At 35.1% G+C, this 24,000-nt stretch overlaps 1 protein-coding gene across 5 annotated transcripts in view; it reads right to left on the bottom strand.

The window, feature by feature from the left end:
* Positions 1 to 24,000, bottom strand: part of LOC144976894 (uncharacterized) — an 83,820-nt gene that overhangs the window by 12,812 nt on the left and 47,008 nt on the right. For 2 of the 5 annotated variants that reach the window (XM_078921455.1, XM_078921480.1), the window contains 7 exons: positions 23,148 to 23,267; positions 20,658 to 20,792; positions 18,765 to 18,862; positions 17,572 to 17,750; positions 15,894 to 16,124; positions 13,127 to 14,265; positions 1,733 to 1,819 (listed from right to left, as the gene is read on the bottom strand). In XM_078921455.1, coding sequence (XP_078777581.1) covers positions 1,733 to 1,819; positions 13,127 to 14,265; positions 15,894 to 16,124; positions 17,572 to 17,750; positions 18,765 to 18,862; positions 20,658 to 20,792; positions 23,148 to 23,267 — 1,989 coding nt within the window. The remainder of the gene's footprint in view (positions 1 to 1,732; positions 1,820 to 13,126; positions 14,266 to 15,893; positions 16,125 to 17,571; positions 17,751 to 18,764; positions 18,863 to 20,657; positions 20,793 to 23,147; positions 23,268 to 24,000) is intronic. The other 3 variants (XM_078921471.1, XM_078921491.1, XM_078921460.1) reach the window with 2 other exon arrangements.

Genomic DNA, 24,000 nt, shown 5'->3' with positions numbered 1-24,000 from the left:
TTTAAAGTAAAAAAAAAAAATACTACTTAGGTTAAATTGAACTGTGCGGGGGCCTGGGAGTGCGCATCGAGTACACAAATGGTCAACAAAAGGAGATCAGCAAACCGACCGGTACTCGCACTTCAATCTACAAGTCAGAGGCAGATGCAATCCATGAAGCTGTTAAGCAAATCCTCTCAGAAAATGAAAAACCAAGACACATAGTGATTTTAACAGATGCTAAGAAAATTCTGGAGGATATAATGATGGCCTTTGCGGATGATATAGACGCCTTGGTGGAAGACCTCATGAAGCTAAGCAAGTTTACCAACATTGTACTGCAGTGGATTCCAGGACACTGTGGGATACTTGGAAATCAGATCGCTGACCAACTGGCAAAGGCAGGCAGTCGCATGCAGCAACCCTCCCCAACGTACTCAACATGAGAAATTAACAAAATGGCCAAATTTATCCAGTCTCAGAGATGGAGAGAGAAGCACCCAGAATACAACATGAATGACCCAATCAAGGTGCTCGACAGAAAGGAACAGGTCATCATCTTCAGACTGAGAACTGGACACAACCAGTTAAAGAAACATATGTGGAGGATGTCCAGAGCAGGTGCCTCTGGACAATGTGACTGCGGACTTGAAAATGAAAATGGACATCATGTCCTAATGGAATGTCCAAGGTACAACCAGTTGAGAAGGAACTTCTGGCCTGACCCAACCCCATACTCAAAGAAGCTGTACGGCAGTGAGGACGACCTCAGGACCACTGTGGGCTTCATTCACCAGACCGGACTGACCATGTGACGTGACGGGAACGAAGAAGAAGAAGAAGAACTGTGCAATTAAAAATAAAGATGATTATTTCATAAAAATCGAAAAAGACATAAATCATATAACGGATCATTTTTAGTTTAAATTCACTTTTTTAAAAAGACATGCGCTTCTATATAGTGCAATATTCACTAAACGTGCTCAAAGCGCTTTACAAGGCTAACAGCTACACGTAACATGTAAAATGAAACATGGCGCCTGTAAGGCGATATTACAATTTTTTTCGGACAGAGACAACGCAGTTAACGGCAAGGTACTCATTTTACACACGAGTACGGTGAGTGAATGTGAGTAAAGAGTCTTTTCTAAGGACTCAACTATGCGCCGAGCGAGGCTCGAACCCAGGACCTTCTGGTCCGAAAGCGAGTGTCATACCTCAAGACCTCATAGCCGCACTTCCTTTCAGCACCTGATTAATTTCAAAATGAAACCAGATTGTGGCTCTGGGTCTAAACATATATATTTTTTAAAAATGATTTTTTCTTTGACTGGTACTTACATTACCGTAGTCGAATTTTTTTCGACGACAACATAGAAATTGGAATAAAACAATAAAGACGAGAAAATAAACCCATTATACTCTCTTATTTATTTCAGTTATTGTTCTCTCTCTCTCTCTCTCTCTCTCTCTCTATATATATATATATATATATATATATATATATATATATATATATATATATATATATCCCTCTCTCGTTCATATGAAGGCTGTATACGTGTGCGTGTGCGTGTGCGTGTGCGTGCGACAGAGAGAGAGAGAGAGAGAGAGAGAGAGAGAGAGAGAGAGAAGAGAGAGAGAGAGAGAGAGAGAGTTTGATTGTGGGTGGGTGTTTGAGTGTGTCATCTTAAAAGCGAGAAAGCGAGGACAGCATAATATAATATGGTGGAAAAGGGGGATTATGGCATACCGTTCTTTTGGTAACAACTTTATTTTGATTATAAATATCCACAATACATACACACAATGGACGACAACAGTTGGATGTCTTATGAAACTGAAGTTGGTGAGAAAATAAAACAAGACAAAATGTCAATAAGTATCATAATACAATAATATTATAACCCATGCTTCCATGATTAATTTATAAAACTGCATAAACTGAGCGCAAGGGGCAAATATGGCTCAACAAAAAAATCATCGAAAAATAAAACAAACAAAAAATCAAACAAAAACAAATCAAAACAAAACAAAACCGAAAACAAAACAAGACAAAACCAAAGAAAAAACTGGAAAAATTAAACAAAAGAAAAAGAATAGAAACAAAAACAAAAAAGAACCATTAAACTGAAATTTATTTTTTTAAAAGTACAACAAACAAAAAGATTGATAATCGTTCGAGAGAGAACTCTGCTATTTTGGTATTGTTTTTGGACTGCCAGCAACATCTCTTCAACAGTGTATAGACATATAACTGATTTTTTACATATAGTTTTGTGTGTGGATTTTTAAAAATTGGTTACAGTTGTTATGGAGGACATCATTGGTGAGTATTTTATTTAACCTCATTACCATGCATATGACTGTTTTTACAAACGATTTGTGTAATGGAACTCTAAGCGCAGCAAAAACAAAAAACAAAAACAAAAACGACATGTGATCTTATAATACATCATGACGAGTTATTTCAAACAAAATAAACTTTGAAACAAAGAGAACCAGAATGATTATTCTTATTTTAATGATTGAGCACAATATTCGTGAAAAGGGTTTTTTGGGTTGAAACTTCATATCTGCAGTGGCGTGGGGCCATTGGATCGAATGGTGCCAGGCACCACACCAATCTTTTAAAAATCATTTACAGCATAATTTAATAAAAATATAACAGAAATTTTAACTCCACTGTCTTTCGCCAACTCGCCAACAACATACTGCCTTTTTAGTCTCCGCTCTATTCAAGATTCCGAATCACGCACTGCGCCGACTCGTGTGTTGGTGACATCACTGCGCGAATTAGTGACTAAATCAACACCGTGGTGCAAAGCAATCCAAGCCCCAGTTAAATGCTCTATCCTTTAGTATCGCTACAGCTGATTGAGCGAGAAACTGGGTCGAATTATACTATCTTCAAATAGCGGAAAACCCCTCGACTTGTGCCAGTATCTGAGAGCTCCACCATTGGACTGGAGGGATGCGCAAATGTTGCACCATTTACGTCATAATTAGGGTAACTTCGGCCATCCAAAATATTACATTAACTGTCAAAAACACTGATCATTGTTAAGTTTTTTTGTAAGTAGCAAAGAAAATCATCATAAAACTTAAAAATATGACATATCAAAATTCCCCCCCCCCCCCCCCCCCCCCCCTTCCCACTCTCTTTTCACGATTATTGAATAAAGTAATTCTTTGCAAGGAAGCATTGTGGACGAATTTACCAACATTTTTCTTGCTTGTAGTGCCGAGTTGATGGTTGATGTGTATGAGGTTTATTTTTGTGTGTGTGTATGTGTGTGTTTGTGCGTGTGTATTTGTGTCAGTCAGAGAAAGAAAGCGAAGATTGTCAACAGTTATACTTTGGTGTGTTTTTTGATTTCTTAAGTAATTAAGTGGAGTGATTTTTTTCTTTGTGATGCTTTAAGATCTGAATCAACCTTTTATTTGTGCAATCATTAATCGTATTCCACTGATTTCCATTATTTGAGATATCTACTTTGAAGTTTTGTTTTTGTTAAACAATGAATTGCAATGAATCAAGTTGACTCTTTGCTTCACCGACCGTTTGGGAGATTGACACTAGATGACAAGTTAGAAATAAAAAGACTAGTTCCTCACCAACCAACTGATTTTGAATTAACACAGGTGTGGAAATCTCGAAAACGCTCTTTTTCAGTGACATGGTATGACAGACATGAATGGCTCACAGTTAGTTTAGAAAAAAACCGTTTCTTTTGTTTTTATTGTCTACTTTTTACAGATACAACAAACACTGACAAATCATGGACATCTATAGGCTATAGTGACCTTAACCACTTCCATCGTATTTCTTGACCTCCTGAACGTTGTTTTAGCACCCTTAAAAGAGTGAAAAATTTCTTGCGAAATTCAATGAAACAGGCGCGGTTAAATTCGTTAACGATTCTGTCAATTCACAAAGCTGAAATAGATGCCATTCCAGATTTCAATAAACAAATTATAAAAAGATTTGAGATTTTCTTTTCAAGTACTAAAAGTAAGTAATTTCTGTCAAAGGTTTCTTTTCTCTTTTGATTTACATTTATCACATATTGATTGCATTATCTATCAAATCCAATCCTTTAAATGGTGGACAAAGAATAATTACAAAGACCTTTTCACACGGGACTTGTATCTCAGTGTTGTGGCTTGTTGTTTCCATGAATCATTTGTTTTTGTGAGTTTTGTTCACTCGTACTTGTAGAAACCATCGACCCTCCCCCCACCCTTCCAAAAAAGAGAGTTTTCAACAAGTGCTCTCTCCTCTTAATCGTGTTCACTGTTTTAGAATTTTTTTTCTTCTTCTAAACATGGCACCACCATATTATGCCGTCAATACGCCACGCGCTGCATATCTGAGAGAGCATGAAAAAAAGGAGAAATAAACAAAAGGCGTGGAAAATACGAATATACTCGCTTCGCTTGAATGTTGAGAAAACAATTTTCTTTCATATTTGTGGCACCACTTTTGACGTTAAGTGTTTGACTACTATATCCAGCCAGATGTGACTATTTGACATCTTCTAAAGATTGTGTTTGAAGTCAACCATAAAGAATGTCTATCAATATATTGATGGATCTATGGAATTACTTCATCCCCAGCTATTGCTGCATTTACGTTATATTTCCCTTTTTTCAAATCTATCTTCATGTTTGTAAAACAAGAAATTTAGCTAAATAGCTCCTAAAAACTTTTTTGTGATTAATTTTTTTTTGGACTAAATATGTACCCAAGATTTCAATAATAAGGAAGGTGATCAGTCAATAGTTTAACATTCAAGAGAAATTGTCTTCTAAACAAAGAGTTATCTGCTAATGATACACCGATTTCATATTGACAATCCATACTATAAAGACGAGGCTTCAAGAGCCTAGATAATAACCACAATCAAGAACAAAATTAACAGGAAGAAGACAAGAGGTACGCGCCAATAGTAGAATTGCTTATAAATTTCACAACATGAATTTACGAAATGGATTGGCTACTCGTATGTATTAGTTTTGACCCACATGTGCAAAATATAAATACAAAATTGGTGAAACATATCAGGACCGGATGAAGCAGTGAAGTGATAATATATGCATAAATAGGGTCAGAGTGCGGATCGAACCTCAAATCTTCTGCTTACCAGGCCCGACAGGCGTAATAATCGATTGTAAAAGACATATTATAAAGATAATTCGATTACTTAGATAATTGTACACAATAATAGCGGACTTGAATATTAATAATAATACATGACATTTATAACGCGCATTTTCATCACTGGGTGATGCATGTCTTCTTGGCGAAATAATCAACCTTTAAAGATATTGCTCCCTTTTCTTTTGACACAGTGATTTAACATTGCATGGCATTGTACACTACAGTGTACTTGAATAAGTCATTGTTGTAAGCAAAAACTGATATATTATGATCATTAACTGGTAGGCCAGGTACTTAGACCAATAGACATAGTAAATAATATTCTATAGTACTCTGAGAATATTTGGCCAGAAAGTTCGACCTTAAAATATCGATCGATTAAAATGACCTTCATATTGTCAAAAACTTCCAAGCTGGAATTTCAAGAAAGTTTACAATACTTCGAAGTCCCAAGTTTGAGAGTTTTTGACAGCATGAGGATCATTTTTATAAATCATAAATGAACGACCAATTTTCTAGCCAATTTTTTAAAACAATGACATGTTTTTTATAGTACGCAGTATTGACAAAATTAAATACACCATTCAAAAGAGTTGAATTCAAGACTGCGAATATTTCCCATTCAAGCAAGTACAACTATACGACAAAAATGTATTATAGAGCATATAATTAGGTCCCAAACGAAACAAGGGTCTGGAAGCACATGGCAAATACATTTTCCCTGTCTTGAATAGTCCATGTAAATTATAGAAAAAAATAACCTTTAAAATTGGCTGTTGGGTGCAAGAAACAATATTAAAATACTCGATCATGCATCAAATAATGTCTAGATTGGATATTTTATGAACAAAGGTAAATTATCAAAAGTTACAGTTATCTATTTTGACAGAGCAATTATTGCGTGTGGTGAACAAATACGAAATTATTCGGAGCTGATTTTCAGATAATTTAGTCTTATATTTTATTTCTTGCAAACTGAATTTTATTAAACTATTTCAATACTGAAAGTGTATTGCCTAACTCAACTACAATTGGGAGACCTAATTGCGTAATTTTCCGTCCTCACGAAATCACTAGCAACTGTTATGTTACGTTGGGCACCTAATATACTGCTCTATGGTAGTATGAAGACATCGACACATTTTGGATATTTCGCGATTATGCATTTTATCAATATCAATATGAAGTCATATAAAAACAATAATAATATGAGATGGAACTGGTATAAGATCTAAATATGGATACTAGTGTGGGCAATGACAAGGAAATGTGTATTTTCTGTTATTGTTTTTGTTTTTAAAGAATAATAAATACAATTATTTTGGATTTTAAAACATTATTCCCCCCCCCTCCCCCCACTTTATCTCTCTCTCACTCTCTCTCTCTCTCTCTCTCTCTCTCTCTCTCTCTCTCTCTCTCTGTGTATGTGTGTGTGTGTGTGTGTGTGTGTGTGTGTGTGTTCTCTGTCTATCGCACATTCCCTTCAGTTCCATTTTATTATCTTTACCAGTACCATCTTTTACGTTGCAACTACTTCATGCAGTATTTACATGCTTCGTGCCTTTATCTTACCTTCCCACTAGAAGTCTGTAAAAATCAAAATAGTATGAAAATCCGAAACTGTTTAAAAGTTTACGTAAGTATTAAGAATCATATCATGATTTCCAAACTTAATCTGGTTTCTACTGTCACTTTGACATTTTCTCGAGGTCATAATTACTTTTTATTATTAAACTTACTGTCAGAATTCGACATGTAATTATTTGAAGGTCTGACAACACAAATTAAAAAAAAAACAATTGTCATGGACTCATTGTTGTAATGGAAATACTCTCAAATCAACACAAAATATTGTCCATTACAACAATGTTACAACAGGCCCATAATTGCGCTCGGCTATCAGGCCTGTCAATACGTGCACCTAGTCACAAGTGATCAATAATTAAGTTCGGCTGTTTGTGGTTTTGCTATTTCTTAATCATTTATTTTTCATTTTCTATCATTTTGAGTATATCTAAATATAGAATGTTTACCATTTCAGAAGCAATTCTTTTTGTAAAGCCATGCAATGTTTCAGTACACTCGAGAGAATATTTTCTTACAGAAACATGGGTCATGCAATTATAAATACAGTAATATATCCAGAGACCAGGGTAATCTTATGATGCCATACTAACGTCTAGTATTATAGAGATCATGGGTGAATATCTTCCGAAGGAAAGTCTTCCGTTTATTGCCACGTCTTGGCCATGCCATTTTAAATGTTGTATGGTATATAATCTAATTGTTAACAACGCCACTACCACATTATCTCATTCGTCCGTTGTGTTTCATTCATCCTGGTTTGTTGATAAAGGGGAAACCAGAAACGTCAATTTTATATGTTTTTGTATATTAAATTGACGTTCACATCCAATTTTACATTGTTATTTATAATATATAACCATATCTTTAGTCATGTTGAGTCCCATTCATTGGATTAAGTATACGTTTGTTTCTATTTCTATATTTAGAGTGAAAAGGATAATATTAATCTTCTGGTCCTCTGTTGATAATATGCTGATTATTAGAGGAGGACTTTATACTCGATCGAATGTCTGACCTAATTGCTCAGTTGCTGTTAGGGGAACAAAAAAATCTCAAAACAGACACGTCTTCAGGTTAGCAGATTAAATTCCGTTAACTTGTAGGTACGTTGGTTGAATAAAGAATCGATGATATTTTATAGACAGACTTATATTCTGAGGTGCCATACAATCGACTTTAACTTGACATGAATGACTTTATCGTTATAATACAGACTTGAAACTTTTGAAGCTCTCCGTCTACCCTAATTTTCACAAGTTGTTGTTATGTACGTAACATTTTTCATTAGCCAAACTTAACCGACGCCTTCTTTAAAAGAACTGGAAATAGACATAGGCAGCATTTTCTAAAGGTGAAATCAATAACTCTAAAAAGATCTAAAATGATGGATCGGAAATAAGGTATGTAAATAAAATAGACATACACTCCAGCACGGTTTCCCCGAACTCCTTGGGACATGCAAAATCGTTCGAGGGAACAGTGCCTTGAAATAACGACTTGATGGGGAGGTTGGGGGGGGGGGGCAGTGTGGCCCAGCAGTATGGGCTTTGTCATTCAACCGAAAGATACCTTGTTCGAATACCCATCATGTCGTGTGGCCTTCAAGAAAATAAAGTCTCTCCCTAGCTCAATTTGCGGCGCTTTGCTACAACTGACACCTGGATTATTCCAGTCTTCCCTTGGAATAGACTTTTGAGGATGAAAAAAAAGGAACTTTATTGTTTATTTCCTTTATTGGTATGTTGAGGGAGATAACGTTTTACACGACATGTTGCAAGCTGTTGGTGTGTGTGTAGAGGGCGGGGGGATTTCTATATCACAACATTCATTTACATTCATTCTACCGTCGAAGTCAATCATTAGCAAATTATGGCGAGTGACATTGAAACTAGAACGAATTGCGAAGTGATAAGATTAAGCAGAGAGGTGTCGGTTATGCGAAATGGCGATTGTTTGAGTGGCTGTGTGTCTGCGTGTATACTAAGCCTGCAGTGTAGATAGATACACAAAATAAACGCATACGTAACTATCAATGTCACATTAAATCGCCACTGGTCAGAATCAGGCGCATTAAAAAAGCCCCCAAAACGTTCATTATTTTCTTCTTTTCTTTAAACATTTTTTACGTTGGATGAGTGAAATAAGTAGGAGGAACCCGTGTTCGAAGTAAAAATGAGATCGAGGAAGGAATGGAATGACAACAAAGAGTAATAAGGAAAAAAAATCAGTACATTCGAATGTGTTCGAGGAAATCGTGTTCGAGAAAACCGCGCTGGAGTGTAAATAAGTAAAAAAAAAACAACAGCTAATGAACATTTTTTCCACGTAATAAGACATAGATTTACGTGTACATATTTTCAAATCTGATAACCCATATTGATATGGGTTCAATGTTGTAATAGAAATATTCTCAAACCAACGCAATATATTGTCCACGACAACAAAGTCAAATCGAACCCATAATTACACTTGCCGATTAGACTTGCTAACATTTGAACTACACACAGACGAACCAGGCTTAATCTTTTGTAAAAGTCATACTTAACATTATTCATTGCAGTTAAGTCTATGATCATTACCCAAAAAAATCTAGAAATCTTATGTCCTATTATACTCGAAATAAAGGATTAAAATACAGCCCAACATAAATTTTGTGCATGCGTTATTTGTGATTTAGACTAAGACATAATAGACAGATTGCGCGTCGGGGCGCTAACGGGACCGATTAGAGATAGACGACGATTGGGATTGTTTGGAAGCTTTAACCCTTTGCCCACTAGTCATTATTATATCGGAAATGCTATTGCCGTCCACATCTACGCCAGAACAGAAATAGAGGGTGGAGCCTAACATGATATAACATTTTATGGAGCCCTAATTTCATCATATCAGTTCTGTCCACTGATAGGTGGGTGAGTATCGCTTTCCAGAACTTATGTCCTTATATGAAATCCTGAGTTTTTGGTGAGCTGACTCATGTTGACAAGCGAGCTATCAAAACAGCAATCCGTTGATTGGTCAAAAACTCAGGATTTCATATAAGGACATAAGTTCTGGAAAGCGATACCCACCCACCTGTCAGTGGACAGAACTGATATGATGAAATTAGGGCTCCATAAAATGTTATATCATGTTAGGCTCCACCCTCTATTTCTATTCTGGCGTAGATGTAGACGGCGATAGCATTTCCGATATCATAATGACTAGTGGGCAAAGGGTTAAAGCTTCCAAACAATCCCAATTGTCGTAAATCTCTAATCGGCCCCGTTAGCGCCCGACGCGCAAACTCAGTAATAATCTTAATGCAACGACTGGCGGTCGGTCTAGTGAGCGAACTTGCTTTGTGCCGCCCTTATAATCCAAATTTAACAGATACTGTTTTTCACAATAAATTTTAGCATATGCTGCTTTTCGTTAACACTCGCGCATCTCTCCTCTAGCCGTGACAGGTAGCCTACCTACTGTACGAAGGTTGTGTGTCAACGCAGACGGCTCTCTTTTCTTGTGGCCAACGAGTAGCAAGCGAGATGACGTGCGACAATGAGGTTAGGGTGGGGTATGGGGGCTCCCTATGAACGAACAGTCAAATGGCCGTCCTACTATTTTATATCAAAGACTGTTTTCTTCTGTTTTAAAACTATGATTATCCACCTCCCCCCACAAACAACTGATACGTTTTACTGCCAAAATAATTAGGTCAAGCCGGCAAATTTAGTTTTGCACACCTTGAGGCCTGACTTGGGAGAAATCAAAACCATATTATCAGTTTTATCATTGGAAGAACAGGTTTGTTGTTATCAAAACATACGGTGGAAGAAAAATTACAATGAATATAAATTTTAATGGTATTCGTTTTGCTTAAATGGATATTAATTATCAATAAAGAATATTACACAAATCATTCACCGAGTAGAACCCCATGATGCTATAAATAAGAATCCCAGTCTTAACCCGACACACACAAGAGTTCAACTTGTAGTTATGTAAATCTATTGTCTTTGAAGTAGTAGATAAGTAGTAGTAGCGCATTGTGGTTGGATCTTCTAATTCCTTTTATTAAGTTTTGACTGTTATCACAGTTGATATTCAAAGAAATTTTATATGACAGTCTAATTGCTGTTGTCATGTTACTCTTAAAAAGAAAAGATATTCACAAATCTCAATGCACAGACGTGTATCACAATCCATACCGATGCTATGAAAGGATCCATAGACTTCAGTGATTGGGTTGTATATTTTTTATTCTTTACAGGAAGGTCGACAAATGGACATCTTTTACATGCCCATCGTAAATACCAGTTACGTGAGTACACCTTTTTGAAATTCAAACCAAAAATGCTCCCCCCACCCCTTTACACACAATAATATACACACATTCTAAAAAAATACACTAGAACATTGATATTGCGCAATATCCACTGACTATGCTCATGACACTTAAAAAGGGCTCCTAGCCAATAGCAACATGAAAGATGAGGAATGATGTCTGCTGGGTGAGATAACATTTTCCTCCAACATAGACAACACTGTTTCCGACCAGGTACTCATTTTACACTGGGGTAGGATGAGAGAAGGGTTTTCGATCCATGCCGCCTTAAATAAACAGCCAGCAACCGCCCCTTAATGCAACGATTATATTTTAACATACTCAATAGTCATCTATTGAATTCTGTGGATTTTATGACGCTCATAAAATCAATACTTTACATTTATGTAGAATTGTTATTGTAACTTTCCACTGCGCTTCAGTTTCCATTTTATAGCGGCGACAATTTCTATGAGCCATTCACATGACTGTTTCAGCTATACTTTTTATTTACTTAATCAATTGAGTTTGTTTCTATATCATTATTGGAACATTTCTCGATATCTTAGAGTAACACAGTAAAGCTTGACACCCTTCTCCTTTTTTATCAATAAACCTCTTCGGTTTGGTTTATATGGTTCTTTTTATGTGTTTGTTCATTCTGTGTGTTTGCTGAACTATTATATTCCCGGCTAATAGAGATTATAAATCACTTTGTGCATAGAAATAGCGAAAAGACAAGCGACTTTTTGAGATTATCTATTCTTTTATCAAATTTTGTTAACATCTTTTATATAATTACATAACAATACAAAAACATGATTATAACGTTTGCTTTGGTCAAAGGTCTTTAAATACCTTGTGGAAAAAAAAGAAAGGCTCAGGTAAAAAATTCCTTGATCAAATATCATAACTATGATCAGCATTTACATAATAAACAATCAAAAATATATCAATTCAAAACTTATTCATCAAATTCATAGTTTGAGTTATGGATCTCCCCGTCGAGTGTATTTTAAAAATGATTTATACTTTTTTAGTCTTTGGTTATTAATTCCAAATTGGTCCATGAATTAACTGTCCATGCAATAAAAAATAATATTTTGTCAAATAATTATAGAAAAATATTTTATAAACTTTTGTGTTTGTGTCCTTGGGTAAATTTACAAGGGAGTACTTTAAAAGTGCATTGTTGTCAATTTGATCAAAAATATGGACAATTTTGTATACTGTATTATTCTGTAAAAGATATACCTGAAATAAAGTCGGTAAATAGCAAAGGCCCACATGTCTTATGTTTTTAAAGAGTGAAGTATATAAATTTGTTTGTTTCTTTTTCAAATATGAAAATAAGAAACACAGATAAATAGATACGTTAAGAAACGAAATGGCGGCACATTTTGTATATCTCTCACTCCTGAGGTTTAAAAGTAAAGGGAAAAAATATATTTAAAAAAAGAATGAAGCATATAAACTAAAATAAAACTGAAAATATTTAAAGAGACAAATGTGTACATGCGCTGACCAAATCAACTCAGTTACCAGCTCTCTTGTAAATGACTGGAATCGAACATTTTCAGATAACATCAGCTTCTGGAAATTACACTACATTTGTATAACAGTCTAACATAGTTTGGATAACGAAGACAGTCATTAAATACATCATAACAAAACTGTTCTACAATGGAAGAGAAATAATCATGACACTCCCCAATACGATCGAGACACCAGGGGCCGGAGTATAATAACTTTTATGATGCTGCTGCTGCTGCTGCTGATGATGATGATGATGATGATGATGATGATGATGATGACGGTGATGACGGTGATAATAATGATAATAATAATAAAAAACCACCAAAAATAACATTAATAATAATAATAGTAATAATAATAATAATAATAATAATAATAATAATAATAATAATAATAATAATAATAATAATAATAATAAAAATAATTTTAATAATAATTTTAATAATAATGATGATGATGATGATGATGATGATGATGATGATGATGATGATGATGATGATGATGATGATGATGATGATGATGATAATGAAAGATGTTTTAACGTCTTCGCTTACCTCGCTGTCACTGGTTTCCACCGTTTCTGTAGGGATGGACATATCCGACTCCTCTCCCTCGATGTCTTCGCTCTTTTCCCTCCCTTCAGACTTGATGAGGTATGCGTGGACATTGTGAATATGATTGGCATCTCCTTTCTTCTTAGCGAACACGTTAAGAGAATACTCTCCATCAACGGGCATGTCAAGATCGAAGATCCACTTTGAGCCATCACGTGATACAGTCTTAGACATCATCTTTGCAGCTTTCCCGTCATTTGTGTGCATTTCACAAATCATCTCTACATCATCATTAGCCTCGAACTGGACGCTTACTTTCCCGTTGTTTGTTGAGATTCGACCATCTTGATGCGTCAAAGCTTTGATACCAAAAGCCTCACTAGCCATTTCACTCTTACCCAGTTGACCGCCGGTTACGTTTGGGAACGGATGTGAACCGGTTTCGGTGTTGCTACAGTTGATTAGATAATTCAAAACATTTGGGGCTGCACCTTCTTCCTCTAAGCCCTGTGCGAATAGTTTTAGCGCGTATTCTCCTTTTTGTGGAAGACGAAGGTATACCACAGCCTCGTTATTTTCCAATTCATAGAGTGAATATTTACTAAGCGTGGCTTCGTCGATTATGGAATGTTTCAAAAGTTGGTGGAATGCTAGTGCTCGCTCCTTGGCTAATCTAATCTCAACGTACCCATCCTTTGTCTGTACCTCTGCTTGTTTGTGGGTTATCGGCTCAAGCCCTGCTGATTTAGTCTCATATACAGGACCCCAACCAATCGGAGGACAGTCGGGCAGAGGCAGACAGTTTGGCTTTGCAGTTGGACAATTTATAATATAAGTACAACAAAGGTCAAAAATGTCTCCATCGTTAATGTCTAGACCATAAATATCCATTTTAAAACTGCCTTTCACTGGAAAACGTAAAGCGAATCGTAAAATGTTGCCTCGTTGCTCGAAGAGTACGAATCTGTCGAGGAATACGTCCACCTTGCTCTCATTGGCGGCTGCTCGTGATCTGTACAGCATATATTTGTAACGATAATTGTGGCTTTTATCTGACGGAAGACCAAAATTGATTTCCACCTCACCGTTCTTTGTTTCTGCCACACAGTTGATAAGTGTATCTGGTACAATTGTCATACCTAAAAGAGCGCAAACATAAACGAATAAGTAGACATGAAAGAATACAAAATGACTATAATATGTTTCTAAGAAGGATTATTTCAATGTTTGATTAATGAAATTATGATGAGCGTTTAATAACCCTGACGATTTATTAGTCAAATCTACAACAAATCAAAAGAGCTATATAAACAACCAGAAATAGGCTTCGAATAATTTGGATAGACTAAATTTTTTTACAACTATAAATCTTCACATCAAGTTTTGTATCATGCCTTTTGACTGACCCTCATTTTAAGCAATGCCGGTAATAATATACGATTTTTTCATCTCTTTGTATTTATTAAACGGAGTTATTTTATCCAGCCCAATAACACAACGGGCTTGCGAGTATGTGTTATTGCACGATAAAAATATAACGAGTTTAATAAATAAATAGAAATGAAAGAATACGTTAATTCCACCCCTTCAAGTAGGATTATTAGATATTTTGTGACCAAAATTGGTATGGTATTAGTACTTCTATTCACCTTAATTTGTATTTTTCTCCATCTGCTTGAATGACAATTTGACACAAAACTAAAAGTAAAAGCGTTAGATTTGTATTATTTATCAATGCGCACTAAAATATTGTTTATAATGGCCAATCAGATGTCTTTTGTACCGTTATTTCACACCAATAAAATGTGCGCAAATATTCTGCAATAGAGCAGTAAAGTTAGGTGCCCCAAACGTAAACAATAACAAGTTGCTAGTGATTTCCGTTAGGGACCGGAATAATTTACGCACAATATAGGTCTCCCAATTTTGTAGTTTGAGTTGTAGGCAATACACTTTCAGTATTGAAAATATGTTTACATAAAATCTAACAGTTGCAGAAATAATAATATAAGGCTAAATTATTATGAAAATCAGGCTCCGAATAATTCTCGTTTTGTTCACACCAGCGCAATAATTTGCTCTGGTCTAAAAATAGATAGACTGTAACTTTTGATAAATTTGAGAAAATTTTACCTTTTGTTCCATAAAATATCCATATCTAGACATTATTTGATGCATGATCGAGTATTTATGAATATGTGTTTCTTTTGCCACCTAACAGCCAAATTTTAAAGGTTATTTTTTTCTATTATTTACATTGGAACGTGAGCTGTCAAGACAGGAACATGTGGTTTGCCACGTGCTTCTCGACCTTTGTTTACGTTTGGGGCACCTAACTTTACTGCTCTATAATAAATCTTTTATTCAATGCGGTCAAAGCATTATTCAACGATTACGTATTTACTAGGAACTGATAGGGTTTTCCCATGAGAGGGGTGGAATAATACTTTTTAAAGGATTCTGTTTGTTTTGGGTATAAAAATGCCATTCCAAGTTAGAACTAACCTAATCTGACCCAAAATTGATGGTTTGTATCAAATTAGAATAATCGCTAGTTCTGCCTGCTAGACCATTCCATCCAGCACGTCTAGCTTGTGTAACGTGTTAAATTTTATAGTCCTGAGAATTTGATGAAAACTGGTCACTCAAATGACGGTCTAAAACGAATAACAAAGAGTTGACCGATGTCATCTTCATCCGTTCTATCAAAGCAAACGACACAAAAGCATGCTTACAGCAATTAGTGTCATTCTCAAGCTATTCTTACCCATGATGTGAAACCGTTCTCTGACATAAAAATGTTCCTCAAACTGTGTGATGGTGACAGGTTTTGCCAACAGTTGCCACTTGGTGTCATCTGGGAAATGTGTCCAGATGATCTCATCGGGATCCGGTAAAAAGTAGAATTCGTTGATTCTGTGCTGGGTCTCTCCTTCAGTGGGATCTTCATCTTCGTCTTCAAGAACTTCCCCATCAGAGTCAACGAGGGCCCATTCCCCTGAGAACAGAAAGTTGGAATTCATATATTCAATTCAAAGTTTTTTAGGCAGTTTGTAAATTCAGAACACAAACCAAAGCATAATTACTAATACTAATAAATAAAACCAACATGATAGACAAAATCTAATAAATTACTAATCATAATGAGTGATGGTGGTGAAGAGGATGATGATGGTGGCGTTGATGCTAGTAATGATGATGATGATGATGATGAAGACGACGAGGACGACGACGACGACGACGACGACGATGATGATGATGATGATGATGATGACGATGATGATGAGATTGTGTAATACAAAAAACAGATAAATAAATAAACGTTTGTAAAATGCCTTTTCAAGCTCGTCAATATTATTTCTTTGTGACTCATCGTCTCTATACGGTGTTATATCGGAATTATTCAGATTCCAGTTAAAAAAAAAGTAAACTGAAATAATCTTATTTCAAATGTGAACCAGTGTATATGAAAGGTGCCAGACAAAGAAATGAAGAAAAATCCAATAAAAAATCCATGGTGGGATGGTTCTTTTCTTGTATTTTTCTTTCTTGCTTTGTCTGGTACCTTTCATACACACTTGTTCAGATCTTTATCTTACACCGCTTCCTGCTCGCTAGTTTCTTAACCAATGGGTTGCGTTTATTGAAGAAAATGAATATGGTATTTTAGAACAGCAAAATTAAATTTCACATTTGTAATCAAATTACGAAACTCGGGAGCAGGCAGTGGTGTAAGATAAAGATCTGAATAAGTGTGTATGAAAGGTGACAGATAAATCGCTTTGTATAATAATTAAATTTTCAGCATTTTAGTCATCCCGTCATAATACCGTTGAGACAGGTTCTATGTTATACCATATTATTTCAAATTCAATGAGATCTCTTTGCTCGTCTTTAAAAATCTATATCTTCATTAATATTGATGTATTCCCTTGTATACTGATAGGTTATGTGCCTGGGGTTGACCAAGTTTCATTTACATGTTATATTCCTTCATTTAAACATGTTTTATTCAATGTCAATTTTCCATTTCATGTTGGACACAAATAAATGGTCTGTGTAATCATAATTATGATGTGTTGACTGAATATAAAAGCTTCATACTTTTAATGCAGCGCATCCCCATGACAATAAAACATAACAGGTCGTTAGATCTCTATTCATTGCCACCCATCTGACTACCCATCATGTTCCATTAAATATTGACACAACTTAATATGAATTGCTAATAACAAAATTATAAAATTTAAATAGTCTTAAAAGTTTTACCGTTTGTCCTTTTTGCTGTGAATCATTTCACACGTTTTGGAGATAAGATTAACTTTTCTTCCGGTATGATTAATCGTGCCATATCTATATTTTTAATTTATGAAGACGTAGTCTTTTATACAGTCTCTAACAACACGCCTTTCTACTATTGACCAATAATCCAGATGTGTTCTTACCACTTTTCTTTCCAACCACGCACGCACTAGCCCAGAATGCATCAATAAACCTCCAGTTCCCACCCACGTATACAGCATTCCATTGTGCTCCCATACTTTGTCTGTCAGCTTTCTTTCCAATTTCATAAGCTGCACTCTTGTTCATGCCACTTAGAATTACACATGGAATGTTGGCCATCCTAAAAACATATGATAAATCATATTAGACATAGATGGCTACCAACATGATTACACTTTTATATTATCTGTTAACAATTAAACATTTTTATCAGTTAAATTTCGTAGTCTGAAAAAAAACCTTGGTTTAAAAATGTGGCCTGAGAAATCATTCTCTCAAATATCGATCGAGTTAAATGACCCTCATCTTAGCAAAAGCTCTCAAACCTTAAACAGCTTTTGCCAAGACGAGGATCATTTTAATCTATCGATATGTGAAGGAAGAGTTCTCGGGTTACTTCTTTGAATACGGGTTTTCCCAGAGTACATTAAACTGTTTAATACCACGAGAATGACAATCGACTCATAACTGTACCTTAACTCTCTGCTCACCAACAATTTTCAGAAACTTCAGACCCACCAACTCAAAAATACATTTTCATACTCAAACAGAGAAGAAACAAATACATTCTATACACAATATGGTTCAGCAAAATGAGCACTACAACGCAGTGGTCAGTTTTCAAGCTATAACAAAAAAGTCTATACATTTTATGATTAGAAATGAAATCAGAATTAGAAAAATTGTTGGTGGTATCGTTACGAATGTTATCATTTTCAGAAGGTTTATAAGGAGAGGATTAAACAAAATAGAATGTTTAGAGATGCTTAAGTAGAGCAGAATTTTGTTTCTGTACCTCCTTCATCCCCCACCCCCAGCCTAAACATTTATTGTCTACGTAACACCAATTTGGTAACCGGTTTAATAAAGGTCTCACGGGAACATCTTTGTAACATCTCAGAAAACAGTAAACTGATCTGATGCCGCCGATACCATAAAAGAACATTTACTCAGCATTTAAAAAGAATCACTCCACATTTTGCACCTAGAATCGAGAATAACGTCCAGCTGCCCTGGTCAACCCTTACAACGTTTCCAATTCTTATTACTGAAGTTTAATATAATTTTTAATGAATAGTATAACCCGATGTAGTATCAAATTGTTTGAGTACAACGAAGGCTATTGTAAACTTACTGACAAAGTCCTGCCATCAAATGAGCATGATTTCCCATATTGTTCTGGATCTTGACAAAATACTCCATGGGCGAATGCTTTGGGGGCTTTTCTTCAATCTAAGAAGTGGAATAAAAGTAAAAATATTTGGTGTGGAGTAAAAGTGACAGAAGCTTTTGAATTATTAGCCATTCCTGAGTCAAAAATGTATGGCGTTTGAGAATTCATCTTCCAAATAATGACTTTTGACATGTCTATATTTAATTGCACTAGTCAAAACGCATAATTGTCATCATCATCATCATCATCATCATCATCATCATCATCATCATCATCATCATTCTCAGCATCATCATCAGCATCATCATCGTCGTCGTTGCCTCCTCCCCCTCCTCCTCCTCCTCCTCCGCCTCATCCTCCTCATCCTCCTCCTTATCATCATCATCATCATCATCATCATCATCATCATCATCATCATCATCATTATCATCTCACTTCTTATCCTGTGCGAGGGTACCCTGGCAAACACTAGCGCGCTTTTTGTAACATTTATGAATTGAGCTATCATAGAATCATAGGCTGACACTATATTTCAAATTATTTATGCCACTAGAGCAAAGAGCGTAATATTAATCTCTTTCAGACCAGCTGTCGAAATTAACAAATTAAAAAAGAGCAATGTAAAAGATAGTTAATTGTCTTGCTATAGAGTAACACTGATAATACAATAATTTCAGGAGGCTTTATCTCTTAAGAGTCAAGGGAAGTAATCTTGATTTTTGCCTCTTCACACTTACTAGGCAATGGCACGCATTTCTGTTTTTTTTTTTTTAATAAAAATATCTTTACGTCTAGTCTCAAATTTTGGATAGGCTAGTCTAGTACTTCTTAAAGTGACTTCAATTTTAACTTCTTTTTACTGTGACTTTAGTGCACCATTATTTTATATAGTTCTGTATTTTCAAATAATGTGTTTGTTAATTAAAAACGATAAGCTATATGACAATAGTAAAGTTTTACTCAAAACACAACACTACGTACCTTAATAAGACACAACTACAGACACACTTATACATGTGCTCAGTGACATATTTCCACACATAAACGCACACGCACACACACACATACACACACACACACATATATATATATATATATATATATATATATATATATATATAAAAGAGAGAGAGAGAGAGAGAGAGAGAGAGAACGAGAGAGAGAGAGAGAGAGAGAGAGAGAGGGAGAGAAAATGTGTATGTGTGTGTGTGTGTGTGTGTGTGAGTGTGTGTGTGTAAGATAGATAGAGAGATGATAATAAGATAATGGTAGGGTAAAGCATTGTGATATTTCATCTATTTCTCTTTTAATTATGTCTATTTCCATAATGCAAACAAAATAAAAATGCAAAGGAACGATGTAACACATTCTTGCACAATTTGTGATCAATCGTCACAAAATAGTTACACATTGAGGTTTACTAGAAAATTGACTTACTAAAATTGATTTATGAAACGTATATGGATGTAATATAAGCTCTGATGAGAAGAAAAATTATCATTTCTCAAACTACTTAGGTCTCAAATGTGGTCATCATGATCTTATTCCTTCAAAATGTAGTTTTTGGCAAATGGTTGTCTCCGACATAATACCGTTTTGAGACAACAGATCACGATTCTCTTCCGGCAGTAAAAAGAAGGAACAAAGTTGACGTTACTCAGCTTTTTGTTATTATTTTTAGACTTCCTATAAATGATTAGTTCTCACTAAATTATATTAATCAGGTTAGAAACGTTCAAGATTACACATAGTTTTGTGTGTTATGTACGTTTTATCCCATTGGCGGATGTTATGAATATTTTACCTAAACGCAAAACATCGATAGGAAATGTTAAGTAAAAGCTTATGTGTTACCTTCAAACTGAAGACGTCAACGGAGGTGACCCATCTGAATATAGCACGGACCCTGGCGATGTCGTCATAGTCCTCGTGTGACGTCAAGTACTTGACAAGTTCTTTGAACGTTCCCATGTTTGTCTCGGTCGGAACCTTATAGTTAAATTGAGCAGAGAGGTGTTCAAATTTTAAGAATTGAATAATAAAACGAAATAAAGGAATACAAGGCCGTTAATAGAATAATAAATGATACGATTTATAGTTTAATATATCAGAGGGAGAGAAAACATAATAGGCTTATTTCATTATAATGTGGGGGATTTAAGTTATTGTCTTGAAAAATTGGTAAAAGGTGATTAACAAAAAGGGGAAAGATTGTTGAAGAAGAGCAGGAGTTGAAGGAGGAATGGATGCGAGGAAGGAAGAGGGTGAGAAGAATGTGATAGAAATAAACAGAATGAGGAGGAGGAAAGGGAGGAGAATGGATGGAGTACATAATGGGTAGTTCTAATTGTTGTTGTTGTAGTGGTAGTAGTAGTAGTAGTAGTAGTAGTAGTAGTAGTAGTAGTAGTAGTAGTAGTAGTAGTAGTAGTAGTAGTAGTAGTAGTAGTAGTAGTATAGTATAAGAAGATGAAGAAGAAGAAGAAGAAGAAGAAGAAGAAGAAGAAGAAGAAGAAGAAGAAGAAGAAGAAGAAGAAGAAGAAGAAGAAGAAAATGATGATGATGATGATGATGATGATGATGATGATGATGATGATGATGATGATGATGATGATGATGATGATGATGATGATGATCGTGACCAAGAAAACGAAATGACTATAGAATGCGGTTTTAGGTAAGATAAGGATAAATGCATACGAGATGTCAAATAATGATAAAGAGCATTTATTATACGGTTTGTTCCAAAAACAAAAACAAAAAATACACCTTTTTATTTTGGAATTATAGCGAGACTACTGGGTATGAAATCGAAATCGCATCGAAACATGTCTTTCAAAAGCTAAGTAGCTACTATTTTATTTGGTATTTGTTTCATCCATCCAGTTTGACTATCTCAATCACAATGGGTCGACAAAAAACGGATTTGGCCAAATTTCAGAATTCTTTAAATGCCCAACAATCTTTTACAACATGTGTTATAGTAATCATTATTACATCTGTCTGGACCAATTATTGATAGCTTTGTAAATGTTATACCTGGACTTATACATACAGACACATAAACATACACACACTCACACACAGATACATTCACCTACCGCTATTCAATCAAGTTGCGTTTGCTATTTACCGCAGATGAGGTTTAAAATAAATCTTCTTCTTCTTAGCGCTCGCTCAGATGGTAAGTTTACTCTCCACCAGATATGCTCCCGTGGAGCTTCTTCCTCAGACTGGTTGGAGCAGTCGGAATATATGAGTTTCTGCATGATATTAATGCTTTATATTGGCTCCGTTTGCATAATGAAATGCTCGAATTCTCCAACGTCATACGGAAGTTGTTAGAATCTCAACGTCATCTTCAGTCATTTCATCCCAAATGTACACAATGTTGTAAACAGTGCATTCAAATCGAAGGTAACGTCATTTGTTTTGAAGTCTCTCTTCATCATGCTCCACTTATTTTCTATGGGGTTCATTTCAGAACTTGAGGGCCGTGCTTAACGTTGTAATATCGTGGTTCTCAAGAACCTTTTGCTTAAGTTAAATTGGCTCTTTAGGGTGGCGCATTGTCATGCAGCAACGCTGCACAGGCGAAGTGCACAAGGCAATGTAATCGAATTCCATAACCCAAAACACTTTGGATGATTTTCCACGAGTACGATTGACGTCACCATTTCTTGGAACCGTATGTGACTCTCACTTCGAGAAGCGAATATTCAAATAAATTCTTATTTTATTACATCTTAGAATACTATGATTGGTTTGTATTAGGATTTAGAATTGAGGTTTATGGAATTATAATCAAATATCATCCCCACATTACAAGGGAGTCTTCATTTAATTAAATAAATTCAATAGCAGCGCAAGATGTAGTGACTAGATTTTTTTAAAAATAAAAGAGCACGGTTTAAAAAACAAACAAACAAAGAAGTATTTTTGCATAGATAGCTCTAATGATTAATGTATTCAATGTAAAGAATCGATATTGGAACCAAAATACGCACAATTTTATTGGAATTTCAAAGGTGTGGTTTACAAATAAGAACTTGATGAAATCCATTGAAAGACAAATATAAAATTAATAGTTTCTTTTGGAATTATTGTACGAGTATTAGGTCTTAACTGCTGTTTATTGAAAAGACCCATTTTCGATTTTGGCCAGAAAGATGTCTCAGATTCAAGAATTTTCGACACGTTGGTTGTTGTGGCTGGTTGCGATTGTTTGATGTGTGTTGTCGTCGCCTTGATAGGCCAATAATTAAAGTAAAAGCTTCTTACCCAAACTGATATTCAAAAAAGGTATATTTGTCACTCACTACCAAGCAGTAAAAAGGGTTTACTCACGCTGAGAACGTGAGAATCCACATGTTGATAGTCTGTTTCCTTGAATATTTCGGCTTTTTTGGTTTTTGGAGGGGAGGGTGGAGGAGGGGCCTGACTCTTGTGATAGTTCGGGACGGGAGACTGTTGAAAGACAGTTATAGAAATAAACAAACTTAATCAGTAAAAATTGCAAAGATTTATTCAGGCAAAACGGTTCCTTGTAATATTGTGTTGGGCGCTTATGTTTATTAGCAATCTTGCAGTTGTCTCTCGACACACATTGCCTTATCTGATTCAAATGAGACAATAAATGTAAATGTTACGACGCACGTTCTAGAGTTTCCTACATCTGTATAGATAGTATGCACTCGGCTAAGAAGTTCATAACATTGCCATCCGGAAGTATAAAGGATCAACACACAAAACTTTGTGTAACCATGAACTTTTATAGTCTGGTTAATACAGTTTAGTGAGAAGTACTCATAAACGTGGATGGCAAAAAAACAATAACAAAGACAGGAGTGACGTCATCTTCATTCTATCTATATTGTAACTGTTAACCATCCACTAATTCAGACAAGGAATAATAATCATAAAAGTGATAATTATTATTATTATTAGTATTATTATTATTATTATTATTATTATTATTATTATTATTATTATTATTATTATTATTATTATTATTATTATTATTATTATTATTATTTATTATTATTATTATTATTGCTATTGTTATTATCATTATTATTATTATTATTATTATTATTATTATTATTATTTTCTTTTTAAATAGGCCTTTTGATTTTATGCCTTTTATATAGATAGAATGCGCTTGGCCAAGGAGTTCACAACATTGCCATCCGGAAGTAGA

Source organism: Berghia stephanieae, chromosome 1 (assembly GCF_034508935.2).
Source record: "Berghia stephanieae isolate SIO BIC M18660-M18661 chromosome 1, UCSD_Bste_1.3, whole genome shotgun sequence".
Classification (NCBI taxonomy): domain Eukaryota; kingdom Metazoa; phylum Mollusca; class Gastropoda; order Nudibranchia; family Aeolidiidae; genus Berghia; species Berghia stephanieae.
Note: the sequence above shows the minus strand (reverse complement) of the source record. Positions and strands in the feature narration are given on the sequence as shown.